We start from the raw sequence: 18,793 nt of genomic DNA, 5'->3' as shown, positions 1-18,793 counted from the left end.
TTCTAGAGAGCTTGGGCTACAGACAGATTCTTAATGTTTAATCTTGGACTCCTACATCTGGAAGTTTCCTACTGTGCATTCCTGGTACTACTGAACAATAACAGCAACAGAAAACATGCATATAAGTCACAATTGAAAACTCCGAACCGGAGTCATAATCAGGCCTCTGGAACCGCTCCAGCTTCCTCTAGAAAAGGGAACTGGCTTTCTTTTCTGTGCCCAGGACTCGGGGCCAGTTCTGGTGAGCTGAGCGGAAGCAGATGGATTTCATTTTTGTGTGATTAGTACCCGAGCTTCCAGCAGAGATGCCCTTGCAGATACGCATGCCTGCTCATCAAGTCTGGCTCTCTTGCGTGACATGTTTTTCTCTCTGTGTTTTCAAAGCCAGTGCTCGGCCGTGTGCAGTGTAAACCCAGAATCTCTCGCGCTGGGATTAGGGGCTGGGGAGGTCACTCTTCTGGTCAGAAATGGGACACAAAATCCAAAGTGATGCATCCTGGACGTGCTGCCGTGTGGAAAGAGCTTCATCTGTGCTCTTCGGAGACAGTTTCATGACCTGCCTGGACGTGTGTCAAAAATACTTAGTCTTAATACAACTGTTGCCGTGGTCCCCCACCTCCATTTTGCCATCATAAAATAAATGAAAACCGGCCTGGCCGGCGTGGCTCAGTGGTTGAGCATCGACCTATGAACCAGTAGGTAAAGTTCGATTCTTGGTCAGGGCACAGGTCCAGGTTGCAGGCTCCATCCCCAAGAGTGGGGGGCGGGCGTGCAGGAGGCAGCCCATCAGTGATTCTCTCTCATCATTGATGTTCCTCTCTCTGTGTCTCTCTCCCTTCCTCTTTGAAATCAATAAAAATATATTTTTTTAAAAAAGAAACTGCTGTTTCTTTGATTCAAAGTAAAGCTATAATTGAAAAGCTGGACAAGAGTGTCAGTGAGGAAGTGGAGAAATTGAAACCTTTGTACAATGCTGGTGGGAATGTAAAATGGTGCAGCTGCTATGGAAATGAGTGTGGAAGTTCCTCAAACAATTAAACACAGTTACCATGTGACCCTGCATTTCCCACTCTCATGTATATGTAACCAAGAGAATTCAAAACATACATTCACACAAACACTTGTACACAGATCCCAGAGCCACAGTCTTCACAGTAGCCCAAATTTGGAAACATCCCAGATGCCCATCAGCAGAGGAATGAATGAACATTGATGAAGAGACCATGCCACATTCACACCATGGAATGTTACCGAGCTGTGCAAGGGACCGAGTCTGACACAGGCTGCGGTGCGTAGGGACCTTGAACACATGCTGACTGAAAGGGGTCACACTCAGAAGCTCGCATAGTCTATGATTCTGTTTGTATGAAATACCCAGAATAGGCCAATCTGTAAAGCTAGAAAGTGGGTTAGTAGTTGCCAGGGCCTGGGGGTGGGGGTAGGGGGGGAAGAGGACATAACAGTAAATAGTTCCTGTTTCCCGTATGGGGACAAAAATGTTCTAACATTGATGTTGGTGATAGTGGTGTAACCCTGTGAATATACTCAACATCATGGGACTATACACTTCAAATGGTATGCTGAGCCTGTCTTAAAAAGCTGTTTAAAAAAGCAGCAGTCAACACATGTACACAGACATGCGCACACACAAGCAAATGTATAATCCAGAGGTACGTCTATAGCAGGAAATGACCACTATGGCCATGTGGGACTGGTGTCCACTCCTGGCCGTGTAACACTGGTAGCAGGCATTCTTCCCTTTTCTTGCTTCTTTCTTTCTTTGGGTCACATTTCACTGGGTGGGTGGGGGGGCGGGGGAAGAGGAGCGCCCGTGGAGAGCTTTCCCAGTCTGCAGTTCCCTGTAGCACTGGCGGCATCCCGCGGACCACGTTTTCTGTTCTGTGTGGTCTGTGCTCATTGGCACCTCTTGTTCACTGTCCAGGTGCACAGGGATCGATGTGGAGGTGGCCTCCCTGCCCTGAGTCTTGCTCTGGGGAAGGCCCAGGGCTTGCCTGGGGAAGAGCTTGTAGTTTCCAGCGGTCCTCACTTTCCAGAAGTTTCTATAATATCCTCACCTTAGCAATAAATGTCTTCATTGTTGATGGCCTGCTTGCTGTTTTCTGGTCTTAATAGCCACTAGATAGAAAATACAGCATTAGATGAAAAAAAATATTTTGTAAATGGAGGCATAACATTTTTGTTTCAGAGGAGTAAAAAATACCCATACAGTATGACATTTTAAAATTAAAAGGAAACTAGTGGTTTCTTTATTCCTTTTCTTGGCTTAATTTTACAGTTTTTATTTAAGGATTGAGTTATTGTCAAGAACACTATTTTCATGTCTAGCATAATTGGAAAAGTGCAGGAGAATAGAGCATGCTTTCTTTTTCCCCAGTGGGAAAAATACCAGATTTTAAGGGAATGCCCTGTTCACTGGAACATTATTACATACAATGAGGTTTGTGTAAGTGGGCAGTGCTCTCCACTTCTACTCTTGTCCCTTGGTGGTTAGAGTGTGGATACTAGAGCCAAGTGCCTGGGTTAGAAAAGGAAAGAGCAGAGTTAGCTAATGTTTTGTGTGTATTTAGGTGCTGAATAGGTTGAATTCAGTTCAAAACTGAAAATCTAACTAATTCTGGAGACGTGCTCTTGTCTATAAAATTAGTCTGAAAATGGAGAAGTGGATGATTTTCCATCTGCCATTCTTAGTATCTTGGGCTTTTGTTTCTTGTCTGGAGCCTAAAATGCACTTTTCTTTAGACTTCTGAGGTCTCCTTCCCCCAGCCCCACTCCTGTCATAGCAACTCTGATCATCCCGTGAAAGCAGAGAGACATTGAAAGTGCCCCACCAAATCTTAGTGACTGTTCCGGCACATGGACTTGCATAAATGACAACAGGACAGCCCAGAGAGGAGCAGGAAGAGTGGAGGAGGGAGGGGGAGCAGGAGATGCTTCATGGGTGTTCAGGGAGGGGAGCACAGTTCCAATGCTGCAAGGGTGAGAGGGGCACAGGGTCCCAGGGAGCCAGGTGGGTGGGTGCCAGTCTGTGTTTTGTAATTACAGAGTTGCCGCAGATTTTTGCCCCGAGTTACCTCCTCCCCTACTTGCAGCCTGCCCCTGGGCTGTGCATCCAGTCAGGAAGTTCCCATTACTCAAGGTGACCCCAGATGCCACTTATGGGAAGAGATGGGAACTTCTAGGGACAGTTGCATCTTGGCATACAGACCAGCACTCTGAAGAGCTGAGGCACAGGACAGACAAGTTCAGGCATGGCTGTGAGAGGTGTTGGTAGTGGAAATGCCAGTCGGAATTTGTCCAGAGTGTGTGGATCTTGCCTTGAATCAGATGGGGCAGCACAAAGCAGCCCCTCCTCGGTTATCACCCACCTCCTCTGCAGAGAACTCTTTTCACAGGACTAGCAATTCATATTGTGCACCCACTTCTCCTGATGGACAGAACATGAAGTACGTGGAGCACGTTTATATGCCGGGTCCATCACTTAATGTCTCCCAGATAAAGCTGCCAGCCATGGACTTGCTGTAGAAAGATGTTTCCTCCTGGAGAATTGGTGTGTTTTGTTTTTAAATAAATTATGACAGTGATGTGCTCCACCATATTTCCATTTGTACCATAGCTACTAGGAAGCTTGGCACTCAATCACTGAGTCATTCACATTGGGGATGGATAGATGTAATTTTCCTTCCTTTTACCATATTTTAAACTTTTAATTTCAAGTTCAACAGCCTTATTGTATACTTGGCTTTTATATTGTAATGAACTACCTACCCCTTTTGGAAATTGGAGGAAATCCGAAACAGATGTAAGTCACTATTCATGTATGGGTCTCCTCCGGGAAGCAGATGTATGCTGTGACGGTAGTTGGGCTATGCCCTGCGGGCGTCCAGGCAGCTCAGCATTGGAGTTTTCCAGACTTCTAGATCAGTATGCAATAGAGGAGGCTGTTTATAATGTGATTTAGAAATCCAATCTCATCTGGCTTTATGGAGTTTTGTTCTATTTAATATCAAGTGCTAAAATAGCAAGGCAGCCAAAAATATATTCAAGGAAATAGAATTTTTAATCATGAAACTGATCTCTGTGGGGAAATAGCTTTTATTTTGTCATAATAAGCTATGCTGGCTACCAGAATTCGTAGAGCCATTTGCGGTATAAATCAGGAAGGCCTGCCTGAAGATGGGGAGCATTAGGAGCGGCCATTCTTCCTCACATCTGCTTCCAAACATGAAGGCCTCTGGGTTGGGAGGGGGTTGCTCTTTCGGGACTAGGGCACTGGGCTCACAGACCTGTATGTATTATTTAGCGAGGTTGATCTGTAGTTGAGTTGAAAGTGCCAGAGTTGTGTGGACGGCTGGTAGAGTCAAGCACATCTGGGTAGTCTGCTCCCAGACGGTTCTGTTGGTGTTGGCCCCAGGCTCACAGCTGGAAGAATGGTGCTTTGGCAGTTAAAGCCCTTGACCCTCACTCTTCCCTCCCAATGCCTCCTTTATCCTTTCCTCCATCCTTCTCTTCTGTGAGTTTGGTGAGAACACATTGGCCTCTCTAGATGCTGGAGGGCAGCAAACAAGATCAGACCACCCTTAGAGGTGACATGGGGTTGAGCTCTCGCTACTTACTCCTAGAGTGCCTGGTGTCTGACATCCCCTCTCGGGGCATAGAGGGCATTGTTCCTGAGTGCCCTGCAGGGAAGCCAGCCTTCCAGACAGGCAAGGGGCTTCCTTATCAGAGCTGGTCCCAGGGCTGTGGCACTGAGACCTCCCTCGGCCCCTCCAATGAGACACAGGCATTCACCCATGGCTTTCCCCTCTCCCCAGCTGCCTGCAGGTTTGGGTTTTCTGGCTGGTTCATTGAGAGCTTACGCAGGAATTATCGCCGGTCAGGGATGATGACCGCTTTCAGAGCCTAACCTTTGTTTTCCTTACCCATTGCCTGATTCCTGTAATTAGAAAGCAGAGATTGCCGTTTCAGCACTGTTTATGTTACTGTTTTTCAAGTGCCGCCTTTTACTTCTGTTAGTAAATTAGGTGTTCAGAGATGATATCACATACCAAACTTGCTGTCTTTAGCAAATCTACCGATGAACAGTTCAGGTTGGTGAACAGTACATTTTAGAGATGTGGTTAATAGGAAGAATCATATAAAAGTGATTACTTATTTGCTTCTTAGAATGAAGCCAGTTTTCTTCTCTCTTGTAGTCATTTATTCATCCATTCATTAAACAAACAGTTTAGCATTTACTGTATAACAGGACCAGTTTTATATTCTTATGTAAATGCCTCTACTTACTACGGAAAATAATGCTTTTTCTCTGGGAGAGAAAAAAAGACCCATAATATGTAGTTAGGAAGTGATGCAACCTCTAGCCTTTGGCATAAATAATCAACATGGAAGAAAGAAATCTGTTGCAAGTATGGTTGAGGTGAAATAAGCCCTAAGAGCTGGGACATCCACCCTTGCTCTGCTGTGGGGCTTCAAGCAGAGACTTGGGAGTAACCCATCATTCTTGGCCCTTTTTGGTGGGGTTCCCAACTGTAAGGGCAGATTATGTGGCCCAGGGCGGGGTGCTGGCTGCTGCTCCCAACCCTCCTGGTCTGAGTGGTTTGTTAATGTTGGCACAGGTCCACTAGCTGGCTCTCTAGTGTTGTCATTGTCATAGCAACAAGGATGTTTCTATAACAGTCCAGATTGGGAGCCTGTAGGGTGGGAGGAATGTGGATGAGACTGCATTCATCTCAGAATAATATAATTTGGCATTTCCATATTTTTAAGTATCTGTTGTTCAGCTCTTCTTTCTTTTATCCTACTGTCCCCACCTTGAGCGAGAGAGAAATATCAATGATGAGAATCATTGATTGCTGCCTCCTGCTCGCCCCCTACTGGGGATTGAGCCTGCAACCCAGGCATGTGGCCTGACAGGGAATCGAACTGTGACCTCCTGGGTTCATAGGTTGGCGCTCAACCACTGAGCCACACTGGCGAGGCCAAAAAATAATTTTCAAAGGAAAATATGGTAAGCCCCAATTCACATCATAAAGGTGACAGTAGGAAAGTCAATAAAGTCAGGCTGGTTTGAGGTTAAAGATTGTGAACACTGCAAAAATGATCAGTTCCAGAAACAGAACTGGAAAACTGACAGGCCCCATGGTGAGCTTGGTGTGTGTGCTGTGGCTGCCCATTCAGGTCTGCTCAGCGGAAGGAGCAGTCACCAGGAACCTGTGTCTGCTCCTCCTCATACCTCCCCCTTCACCTCCCAGTCTGGAGATGCCCATGGAGTCACGTCCTACCCTTTGCTGTTGGTGGGTTCATCACTCACTCTGCATGCATATGCATGTGCGCATATGACCTTTCACATCTGCCAGAAGCCTTCGGAGACTCTGTCTTTTGACATTTAACAACTGACTCGAAGCTTGGCTCGGATTCAAATGCCTCTTCCCAGATTGGCCATGTTTTCATTTGCTCAGCTCATGTAAAAATGGCACGTTCTGGAAGGAAGCCTTGTGATGTTAAGGTGTTTTAAGGATAATAGTGGCTATACAAAGACATTTATTTGTTATTTATTTTTCTTCACCAACTGATAGCCATTGATGATTCCTTGATGAGAAAGAAAAATTTCTGGAACCTATTGGGTTAGAAAAGTCTCAAAGCTAGAGGGGCCTTGGAGAGTTCTTTCTTTTAAAGTTGGGAAAACTGAGGCCCAGAGAAGAAGGTAGGTCTCATGCCAGAAATGTCCACAGGCATAGATTAATACTGGTGCTGTTGGAAATCCTAAAAAACGCCTTTGTGTATCAGAAATAAGATTTATTGGCACAGAAGTAAATTATCAGCATCTACCTGAACTGTTGTTGGCATGGTGCTGTGTGCCCACACCTGTCCCTCTTCCTAGCGCTGAATCTGGTGCCAGTGCACGCCCAGAGCCAGGCATCTTTAGAACTGAAATGACTCGGTGACAAGGAAGACTTTGGGAGGTGATAGCATGTTCGAGGCATTTCTTCTATGTCGTGGTCCTCACCTGGGGATCAGCTGTCCCGGTTGAAAGCCACCTCTCATTCATTACTGATCACTCTCAGTTCACAAGTAAACAGGGCTGTTTGGACAACCCCTCATGCTTAATCTGAGCTTCTAGCAGAGGATGTTGGCCATTGTGGTTTTGATAATGATCTCTAGACAGACCCAGGGTCAAATAGGGGGTTGTGACATTGTGGACATTTCCTGCAAGGCTGGCCAGGCAAGCTGGCTTTCTTGAAGGTTCCTCCTTTTTCTCCAAATGTGCTTGTGTGTGAAGGAAGGGGCTTGTGAGAGGGAGACACTCAACCTAGAGCAGCTCTCTCTTTCTGGAATTTTTCCTAACTGATTAATCACTCTGTATTTTAAACAGCTGTAGGTCATAGTTTACTCTCATCAATAAAGAGTCTTTCTCTCCTTAATTATTGCCCCAACTTTGACTAATATTATCAAATTAAATTCAAAATAAAAAGGAACCTGGGGATTGAATGGTTAAGCAAAATGTGGCACATACACAATGGAATATCATTTAGCCGTGAAAAGGAAAGAGAGTCCGACACATGCTGTAGCATGGGTGAACCCTGAGGACATTAAGTAAAATAAGTCAGAGAGAGAAGGACAGATACTGTATGATTCTGCTGCTATGAGGTTTCTAGAGCAGTCAGATTCAGAGAAACAGAAAGTAGAAGGGTGGTTGCCAGGAGGTGGGGGAGGAGGAAATGGGGAGTTGTTGTTTAGTGGGTACATAGTTTTGTTTTGTTTTTTTGCAAGATGAAAAAGTTCTAGAGATTGGTTGCACAACAATGTGAATATATTTAACTCTACTGAACTGTACCCTTTGAAGCTGATTAAGATGATTAATTTTAACATATATATTTACCGTAACTTAAACATTAAAAAAATTAAAGTGACTAATGTGAGTAAAACAAAACAAAAATCCTTAAGTCGTAGGTTGATGGATTCCTACTTTTATCAATTTGTTTTAGAGGTTACTGTGAATGCTACGTTGCATTTTTAACACCACCGATGGTATTTTCATCAATATTTTGACTTGTGGTAGCACGAAAACCATGACCTTATGAAGACCTAATGAATGTACAAAAGTGAAAGCAGGTGCCTTGCTATGAAATAAACCCATTATTTGGAAACGTGTCTGTGATTAGCAAGGGGACCAAATAATTATATGCTATGTTGATGACATATTTACACTTGCTTTTTAGGTGAAGCCAAAAATCTTCCCACTTACCCGGGGCCAAACAAGATGCGAGATTGCTATTGCACCGTGAACCTGGACCAAGAGGAGGTTTTCAGGACCAAAATCGTGGAGAAATCACTCTGGTAATGTCTGCTCTTGCTGTATTGGATACTGATAAGTTTTATTCTGTATGGAAACTATCCTGAACACATGTGGCATCTTGCCATCTTCTGTGTTGCTTAGTTTGCATGAGAATTAGGAAATGTCCACATGGGCTGTGGCTTATAGTGCAGTTTTAGCCAGAGCATCCATCCTCAGTGGCAAACTGATATTCCCCAGATGCTCGTGATGCCCAGGACTGGACAGCATTGGGAACAAAGCGCACATATGTGACTGTTTGTTTGCCTCCAAGATAATTTATAATAATAAAAGGGTAATATGCTAATTAGACTAGACATCCTTCCAGGCGTCATTCTAGACATCCTTCCGGACAAAGCCAGGGCTGGAGGGAAGCAGCCTGTGTTCCAGGTGCCAGAGGGAAGCCGGTGCCGGCAGCCAGGGGAAGGAAGGCCTACTCTTGCACAAAGTTTTGTGCATCGGGCTTCTAGTGCAGTGGTTCTCAACCTGTGGGTCGCGACCCCTTTGGGGGTCGAACGACCCTTTCACAGGGGTCGCCTAAGACCATCAGAAAACACATATATAATTACATATTGTTTTTGTGATTAATCACTATGCTTTAATTATGTTCAATTTGTGACAGTGAAATTGGGGGTCACCACAACATGAAGAACTGTATTAAAGGGTCGCGGCATTAGGAAGGTTGAGAACCACTGATCTAGTGTCTTATAAGAGATGGACTGGAAAGTGTATACTGCACCAGAAGAGTACAAATCAAGGATTTTGAGTGGGTAAATATTTGGAAAGCACTTTTTATTTTTACCACCTTCCTTTAAATTTATCTAGTGAGGCATGCCCAAGATGGTCATAGAAGTAGCTAATTCACTGAGGTAGGAGCCCTAGAAAACATTTATTGATAGAATTTGAGGAAGACAGGGTTCAGGTAAGAAAGAGCAGCATCTAACAGGTCTTAAGACTGAGATGTTTGCTGTATAATTAAAAAACATTAGTGTTTCTCAACTTTAGCTTGCTTAAGAAACACTTGGAAGGTTTATTAAAAACAGATGTCTGCCCCAGGATGTCTGAGGTGGGGCTGTGATTTGCATATATAACAACTTCCAGGAGCTTCTGCTGCTGGCCCTGGACCACACCCAGGGGATAGGAAGTGATGGCAACTAAAAGTCACAGCAGTTATAGGGAGTGGGAAGTGAGAAACCAGAAATGCGAACAGTGAGACGGCAGAACATCTTGGTACATACGTGTTAGCAGTTGGGGGGTGGGGGCAGTGGTTTGCAGTCCGGGGGAAGCACACCAAAGCCAGCAGTGGGGCCCTGAGCGTGTTGTTTATATGAAGTGAAGAGGAATCCCTGTGCAGCCAGTGACTCCACCTTTGGGTTTTGAATTATGGGTTGTGTGGGTCCATCCAAACGGCTATTTTGAGTTGGAGAACATTTTTAGCAGATGAATTATATCCTTGCATATTGCTGCTTCTAAGTGGGAACAAACAACACATTCCAATGACTTAGTGAATTTAATTTTTTGAAAACTGCAAAGGATCTCCTGCCCCTGAAACATGGATACATTTCCTTCTCCATCTGCACCATTGCCACCAACACTGGCAAGGCTCCGAGCTATTACAGTTGTGTTGTTTTAATGCATGCACCAGATTCTCTGGAATGCTTTCCTGAAGAAAAATGAAAAGTCTGAGGAATTTGTCAGAGGTAAAGTCTGGTTTTGGGTTGATGATAAGATGACATTGGGAATGGTGATGTTACTGAACCTTTAAGGGTTATTTCCATTTGCCTAATGTGAGAAAAACCCTTTCCGTGTTTAGTCAATGTTAGAGGCCCGTGGGTCATAGACTTGGAGGATTACTGTCAGTCTCTGTAAAGCGCTACCCTCCTTAGGCTTGTGAATAAGGGTCTTTGGGAAGGGAATAGATTTGGGAACCTCTCTTTTAGGCGAGGTTGAGAAATGGGGACCATTGTCTTCAAAATATTTCAGACAAATTGAGAAGTAGAAATCATAATTAAAAATGCCCAGGGTAAAAGACAAAGAAAGAATCTTAAAAGCATGAAGAGAAAAGCAGCTAGGAAGAAGGAGGAGGAAACAAAAAAAAGATATGAACTGTAAAATGGCAGTAAATACATATCTATCAACAATTGGATCTAAAAATCAAAATAAATGAATAAGGAATCTAATGGACAAAATAAACTGATGAATAAAATAGATCCTGGGGCATGGAAACATGGAACAGACTGACGAATCTGAGGGAAGGTGGGAGGAAGAGGTGGAAAGAGATTAACTAAAGAATTTATATTCATATATGCATTACCTATGGACATAGACAATAGGGTGGTGAAGGCTTAGGGTATGGCAGGAACCAGGTGGAGGGGCCAATGGGATACAAAAAAGGGGGACATCTGTAATACTCTCAACAATAAAGATTAAAAAAAGAAGTTAGCAAGGAAAATTGCTGGTGCCACATGGTCCTGAATATTTGAAACCAAAAACTGTCTCTCTGAGTTTGCAGCCTGAATCCACACCACTTCATGGTAGAAAAATCTCAATCCATGCATATTGTTTAATGTAGTTCTAGATCAGTAGTTGATAACATCCAGTGAGGCAGCAACATACCCGTCAAAAGCAAATCCAATCATTTCTTTCAAGCCGTTCCAAAGAATTCTCCTTTATAAAGTTCCATGGACCATGAGCTAAGAGGAGAAAATACACAAAGAACAAGGAAATAAAGATTCCTGTTCATTTGCTAAGAGAAACAACAGACAGAAGAATCAGGCCTGCAGAGTTTGCAGAATATCAACTAACAAAGTTCAATGAATTTAAAGTAAAGACAACATTCAAAACATGAGCAGGAAAAGAAACAATAAAGAAAGACTGAACCAATTTGAAAAAGAACAAAATAGAATTTTTAGAAATGAAGAACACAAGAATTTCAATGAAAAACTCAGTGGATGAATTAAATATCTGATTAGACATAGCTGAAAGGAAAATTGGTAAACTAGAAGGCAAATTTGAAATACACCCCAGAGACGCAAAGAAATGGAAAGTATAAGATAGGTTTAGAGGAGACATAGAGATAGAATGATGTCTAAACATGTCTCATAGAAACTCCAAAGGCGAGAGGGGAGAGATGGTGGGGAGGCCGTATATGAAGATTGCAGGAAGATTCACTTACATTCTTGAGTGGCCTTGATTAGAGGGGCAGAGTTCAGAGGCAGACCAAGTGGTGGCTGATAGAGTGAAATGAAGTGGACAAACCTGAGAGACAAGGTTGGGCAATTCTGTCTGGACTAGGCCACCTATGCAAGCAGTTGACAGCCACTACACCCACAGTTCAGTTGTTGCCTTCAAGGAGGTGGCTGCGCCCTCTTCTTGCAGCTCCCCAGCATGCCTCCTTCAGGCTCAGCATCGCCTTTGAGATCTGATCATTTATTTGGCAAAGCCACTGCAGGAAACAAAAAGCCCACATCTGCTTTCTGAACTCAAAAGAGCTTAAGGGCTTGGCTTCCTGGCAGGCTGCTGGTCAGAGTGGGCAGGGCCTTGCACTCTGTCCAAATGAGGGATGTAGTGCTACAGCAGGAGCCTCCCAGCAGCCTCCGGGCGAAAGGGTAGCCTTGCGCTCAGTGGCTGCTCTGTATTGTCTGTCTTCTGACTCAGCATTAAGCGCAGACCGGGTGTGAGAGGAGGAAAAGCACATCTCTCCTTTGCCTCCTTTTCACCAGCAGAAGGTTGCCCCCGGGGATCAGACCAGGCCCATCATGCTGTGCTGAGTGTTCCCCAGCAGTCGCTGACTGGTCTACAGCATCACTACCTAGTCCTGAGAGGGTATCTGAGGAAAGTGCTGCATTTGTTCCTTTCTTTCCTTTCTCTTAATTTTTTAAAAAATTTTTTATTTTTTAAAAATACGTCTTTATTGATTTCAGAGAGGAAGGGAGAGGGAATGGGAAATAGAAACATCAATGATGAGAATGAATCATTGATTGGCTGCCTCCTGCACGTCCCCCACTGGGGATCAAGCCTGCAACACAGGCATGTGCCCTTGACCGGAACCGAACCTGGGACCCTTTAGTCCACAGGCTGACGCTCTATCCACTGAGCCAAACAGTTAGGGCCTTTCTCTTTATTTTTGACGTGGGGGACTGGAGGTTGAGAGATAGCATCTTTTGCAGATTTATTTGTTAGAACTCACTGGCTCTGACACATTTGGGAGAATAAGTCCTTTTTCCCTGGCCTCATCCCTTCTCCAGGAAAGTGATTTGGGGCAAAGTTTCTGTCCTACTAGGAAAAATATCTTCCTGATGTTGAGAGAGAACTATTTTTTAATCATGTAAATGGTAACTCATTATTTGTGTACTGTTTGTTTAAACTAAAAGGCTCTATTGGCAGGGCTGGGCCTGCACAGTGTGTCTGCAAGGGCACCCAAGCACTCTGCTGGACGGGGCTGCCTTTTGCTTCTAAAACAGGGTAGGGGGAGGTTATATCCTGGAGGAAATCACCATTTTATCCAGTGAAAAGAGCATATTGATGTTATATGAACAAAAGAGTAAAAAATAAGAGCTAAAAATAAGTATTGGATTAAGCCAGTCATTTGCAAGAATATTCCATAAAGTATCAGTGTTTTAATTTTCTTTTCCCTGTTTAAGTGATTCCTGTGAGGATGATATTGCCTACCTTTCCCCAGGAAATCCCCACAAAATATGCTGAAAAACAAAATAAAACAAACCCCAGCTGCTGGCTCAGTGAAGTGCTGTCCCAAGGTTTCTGATCTGCCCCTCACCTCCCCCAGTGGCAGTTCTGATTGAGGCTGTGCTGAGCCTCCACCCCATAGCCCACCCTGGACCTCTGCCCCAGGTCCAGCCCAGAAGCCCCTGCCCTCCTGCTTCCTCCCTCCTTTTTCCATTTGGGTTGCCGTCTGGAAGGGAAGGGGTACCACATGGTCCTGGCCCGAGCCACCAAGGCATGACACTTGCTGCCCTTCTCGTTTTTCCCCAAAGGCAGAGCCCTCACTGCTCCTCACATTCTGGTTGGAATGGTGCTTACCCTTCTGGGAGTTTGGTTATCTCCGCTAAGTGATGAAGGCAGGTAACAAGGCTATGTTCATAGTAAGATGCCTTTTTGTTTAAAAAAATTGGGGTTGCTCCAAAAATGGTCTTGAACATCTATATGTATAAAAGCCTAAGCGACTGTTATGACAGAACAACCGGTCGACCAGTTGCTATGATGCGCACTGACCCTACTGGGGATTGAGCCTGCAGCCCTGACCAGGAATGGAACCAGCAGCCTCTTGGTGCATGGGACAATGCTCCACCCACTGAGCAACACTGGCTGGGCTGAAGTTAAAGCTTTAAAAATTCTTTCTGATATAAATGTAGACCTCTGGCCCAGATATTCCACACCAGCTAGAGTAGATGGACCCATCCCCCCACAATGCTGGGGTACACCAGGTGGGGTTCCACACCTCCATAATCCTGGGGCATTCCAAGAGGTGAGAGCCACCCCCTTCCATAGTCCTGGGGTGCTCCACACAGGGAGACACATCCTTTCAAGTGTCTTTGCATGACTGAGAGGATCCGGGATCCAGTGCACTTGTATTTTATTAGTGATAATCACATCCGCAGTGGGTTTTCCTGGAAAGGCCTGATTTTGGTTACCATAACCTTTGCGATGCTGTGTTTATGGGTGAGTCTTGCGAAAAGAATCTTCCTGAGTAGCTTTATGTAAATCAGATTTTCTGAAGACCGTGTGTGCTTTCTGTCACCGCACTTATTTTTATCCTCTATGCTAGTTTCTGGCAGAGGGCTGGTCGCATGGCTCTGACATGGTTACGGTGTTTCACACCAGCCCACAGGGTCCCAGGCTTGGTGCCATGCTTCAGTGCTGGAGCAAGGGCAGAGGCGGGTGAGGTCGGTAAGAACATCTCTTTACTACCGTCCTCTCTCTCCTGTTTCTTTCTCCCAATCTTCCAAGAAGGGATATTTGTATCTGGGGCAATTCCGTGGTCAAGGAGCCCATCTGAGTTATTTCCACGTTTAAGAACGGTTTAGATTTGTAGTATTCTAAGCAAGGACTTTCTCCTCACCTCGAGAGGCGGGCAATGGCCATCAGCACCAAGGTCCTGGTAGTCTCCGTTGTTGTGGCCTTGGGGACTCCTCACATTGACATTTGGCGGAGTGGGCCTTGGGAGTTCCAGGATCTCCGTGGGCTGGGGGGTGGGTCCCTGGAATTTATGACGGCTCCAGGGACCTCCTGGGTCCAGGGTGAGCCTGCAGTGTCCTGAGCATCCTCTTCCTGACATCCAGCTTCAATCTCTCCTTCTGTTTTTCCTAAGTCACAGGATCCTGACTCGCGTCTGAATGTGAGGATCCTCTCAGAGCTTCACAGGAAAGCTCAGATGATGGCGAGCGCTGGTTTGCTTTCACTGCACAAGCACTCAGCGCCTCCTGCACAGCGAGGCCCCGGCCCAGGCCCCGTCGGGGCTTATTAGCAGTGTGGTGCCAGGTGCGGTGGCACCCGTAGGGGAGACTGTGGGTGTGCTCACAGCTGGATGGCCTTGCACGGGGAAGGAGCCATCTGAGTGGGGCGTTAGGGTGGCTCCCTTCCTTTCTCCTTTCGGGACCATGGGCTGGGCAGTTTCCGGGCTGGCAGGATGCCGGAGTTAATGGGGTTACCCTGCACAAGTTAGAACTTTTTGCAGGAGACCCTAAAAGCTTCCCCCACAGGGTGCCCACCCCTCTCCTCCTCTGGGCTCCTGCCTGACACTCTTCTCCTTTTTCTGGGCCTTTATTTTGGAGTTTGAAATGTTTCTGCTGTTACAACTGGCCAGCATGTGACTCGGTCTTCTAAGAATTCTCTCAGTCACTGTGAAAAGCGCGGCCAGGCCTTAATAAAGATGGTCTGATTGTAACTGGTTAAGAACATGTGATTTCTGCCCGGGAGACACGGGGAGTGGGAGGAGAGAAGCTGCTGTGGATGACAGGTCTTGGCGTTTTGGGAGCTGTGTGCAGCGGTGTGAGCTGTGCACAGCATCCAGTGGACCCGCCATAACCCTGTGAATAGGAGTTTTGCAGATGGGGAAACTGAGTCTTGGAGAGGTGAGGTAACTTGCTCAGGCCCCTTGGACCTGAGTCAGGCCTGGAAATACAGGCTGCAGATCGCCTATGGAGGGGGTGGTCGTGGCCAGTGGACTCTGGTCCCGACACACAGATGTCCAGCGTGGCTCCTGGCCCTCCGGGAAGAGCATGAGCAACTCCCTGCGAGCGTTTCCCAGCCCTGGTCCTGTGCCTGCCCAATGTGGACTTCCTGCTCCTCTGGCCGGGCCGGCCAGGCCGGGCTGCCTACTGCTCTTGGTGGGTGTCCCTGTTACTGGGCAGCGGCCACCACGGCCCCTTCAGCGCTTCACGGAAAGCGTCCGCAGCCCCAGTGCTTGTGCTGCGTCCCTGCCGTGCAGGCTGTGATTGGCCCAGGTGACAAAACACGTGGGTGAGTCCAGCCAGGACACTTCTGCCCCAGCATTTGGACAAAAACCACTCTGACCTCAGGTTCTCTCCTTCCCTGGGGGAGGGTTAACTCCAGTCCCCACTTCAAATCTGCAAGACGCTGTGCAACACGCCATGCATGTCTTCATCTGGTCCCATGTGGCAACAGTGGCGTTCTCTCCTGGGAGCTGCCTCTCCATGGGGAGGCTGCTGTGTGAGTAGTTCAGGCGGTGACAGGGGTGAGGGGTAGAGTTCAGTATGAGACTGAACATCTTGCCTTTCAGTCAGAGGCAATATCTTTTTGGGAACCTCAGGGGAAAACACAACCGCTTGTAATGAAAGGCCATAGGTGCCAAGGGTCTGTGCTGCACAGGGGTTTTTAAATCTCCACCTAAAGGAAATGAGAGGTGGACTTAGCAGAAACCAAAACGGCTTCCCTCCTGCCTCTGGGTGCCTGCAGGATCACCGTGGCAGCGGGAGGCCCCTTTCTGGAACTCGATCGCCAGGCCTTCCCAGGCCAGGCGCAGCACTGCCTGCTGCAGATATTGCACCCCAACAATCTATGTGGGGTGCAGGCTACATGACTTCCCTCCCATGCCCTGACCTTTGGTTTAATGGCATTTGAATCCAGCTGTTTGTTAATGGTTTAACCACATGCACATTTTATTAGCTGAGCACTGAGCTGTTCAGAGATAGGCTGGTGCCCTTTTTAGAAAACTGGCCTTACTCGGCTTCAGTTCACGTGGGGCCGGGGAGGAAGTGAGCCCTGAGTTCCCCTGGGAGCCACAATCCACTGCTTCTGGATGCTCAGCCCTCGACGGTGGCCTTCTCTGTGGTGTATCCATAGCTCAGACTTCGAGGCACAAAGACCCTCTTAAGAATAGCCCTCTCACAAAGAGACGCAGGGCGGGCTCCCTGTTCTTCAGCACGCAGCCTTTCTCCATCTACCCAGACTGTGGAGCAGCTCCTCAGCTGCCCCCACCGGCCCCCCACCCCCCCAGACCTCAGAGGTTAAGAAATAGATGCAGGCATTTGCGAAATAACATGAAACCGGGGAAAACCAGGCTGCCGGCTGTTTTCTCATGAGCAACATCGTTGTGTAGTGGCAAGCAGCCTTGGTGTGGGATGGGGCGTGCCAGCCTCAAAGATGCTGGGAAATGACTCATGGAGTTTTCTCCATTGGGTCCCCAATGCAGCCCTGTCTCCACCTCTGGGCCGCACATCTGGGCTGTGGGAGGAGGAAGAGGAATGCAGGTTCCCCCTTGTCAGAGCGTTCTTTAAAGATCAACCTGGTTTTCTGCAGGTTTTGTTATGCTTTCCTTAGGAGAGTTTGCTTGATTCTGTGAAACTTCATTTGCGCTCCTCTCTGTAATCACTGGGGGCAAGAGCTTGTCACTCCGGCCAGCCTCAGAGGCAGGCGGATGCCGCTGCACGCATTAATTCCCCCCTGTCAGACAGTGGTATTTAAGGCAAGCCAGGCCCTTTGGGCGGCGTTTTTCTCTTTATTTGGAAAGAGGGTTCTGGAGCCCTAAGGCTGTAAGTGGGAACTAACGGTGCAGGGACATTAATCACGCCTCTGACTGGGCTGACCTTGGGCTGGGGACAAAGCCAGGCCTGTGGGGAGAGGTACCCCAGGTTAAGCCTCTAATGGGAAGGGGAAGCCCAAGGCTGTGTGGCCCCTTTGAGTCCACCAGAAAGAATATATTGTCTTGCCAGGCACATGCAGAGGGTGGGGGTGTGGGAACTCACCCTGCTCCCGATGCTTGACAGTCTCCTTTTTCTTTCGGCATGAACTTCCCACCCTGCTGCCCATGAACCGACAAGTGCAAACTTTCTTGTTCACTGGGAAGGAGGGGTGGGTTGTCCAGGTGACCACTGTGGTGGTTGAAGTAGTTGGCACCTGGGGTTTGGGGGGCCCTTCATCCCACCTCTGTCCTCTGTCTGCAGGGCTAGAGGAAGGGGAGACCGGCTGTGTGGCCCACCCCACTTATACCCCATGTGGGTCCTTCTAGAAGCTGGGAGGGTTGAGATGTCCCGAGAGATGCCATGTCTGCTGCGGGCAGCGTCAGCTCCTTGCACGGGGACCCTCTTGCTCTTCTGGTGGTGTGTATGTCAGAAATGGCAGGATCACATGCCCGTACTTGCCTATTTATGGCAGATATTGTTAGCAAAGTTGTGGTGTCTCTAGTTTAAAATGATATTCCTTATTTGTTGTGCTTTAGTTATTTGTCTTTGAATTTGCAGCATAAGTTTACAAGTTCTCAGTGGATTAATATTCTGAGCATGGAAATAATATGAAAGATGGGCATGTAATAGGAGATGGGCCAGAGGCATCTATAATGATAAAAGCATAATATGCTAATTAGACCGGATAGCCAAATGACCTTCTGGATGACTTTCCAGATGAAGCCGGGGCTGCAAGGACCGAGCCCCTTGCACAAATTTTGTGCATTGGGCCTCTAGTTTTAACAGAAAAATGAGACAGAAAATGCTCATATGCACATGAAAGATATTCAACCTAAACAATAATTTAAACTTTTCAAATGAAAGCAGTAGTTTTTGTTTTGTTTTTTGCCGTTACTTTAGCAAAGTTTACTTTAGTAAATGCTGGTAAGACTCAGGGTTGGTGGGCATTAGGGGTAAATTGGTCCCCTCTTTGGGAGGCTCATATAGCATTATGCATTAAAACCTTAGGACAGTGAATACTCTCCTGCCAAGTGGAATTTATCTTAAGGGAACAATTGGACAGCTGTGCAAAGACCCCCTACTGTAGAGTCTCATTCTGTGCTGCTCCTAATGATAAAAGTTGGGGAGGACCCAGGTGTCCGTCAGTGTTGGAATGGATGAATTGAGCAGTTGTCGTTCAGACCTCAAGTACTGTGTGGCTGCTAACATTATATATATATATATATTTCAGAGAGAGAGGAGAGGGAGAGAGCGATAGAAACATCAATGATGAGAGAGA

General features: G+C 46.6%; 1 protein-coding gene across 1 annotated transcript in view; it reads left to right on the top strand.

Annotated features, from left to right (window-relative positions):
- The first annotated feature begins 8,243 nt into the window (after window positions 1-8,243).
- The window catches only part of RASA3 (RAS p21 protein activator 3), a 70,865-nt gene continuing 60,315 nt past the window's right edge, over window positions 8,244-18,793 (top strand). The window contains exon 1 of the mRNA XM_006769303.2: window positions 8,244-8,358. Coding sequence (XP_006769366.1) covers window positions 8,282-8,358 — 77 coding nt within the window. The 5' untranslated portion in view covers window positions 8,244-8,281. The remainder of the gene's footprint in view (window positions 8,359-18,793) is intronic.

Source organism: Myotis davidii, unplaced genomic scaffold (genome assembly GCF_000327345.1).
Source record: "Myotis davidii unplaced genomic scaffold, ASM32734v1 scaffold444, whole genome shotgun sequence".
Taxonomy (NCBI): domain Eukaryota; kingdom Metazoa; phylum Chordata; class Mammalia; order Chiroptera; family Vespertilionidae; genus Myotis; species Myotis davidii.
This window is presented reverse-complemented; position numbering and strand designations above follow the sequence as displayed.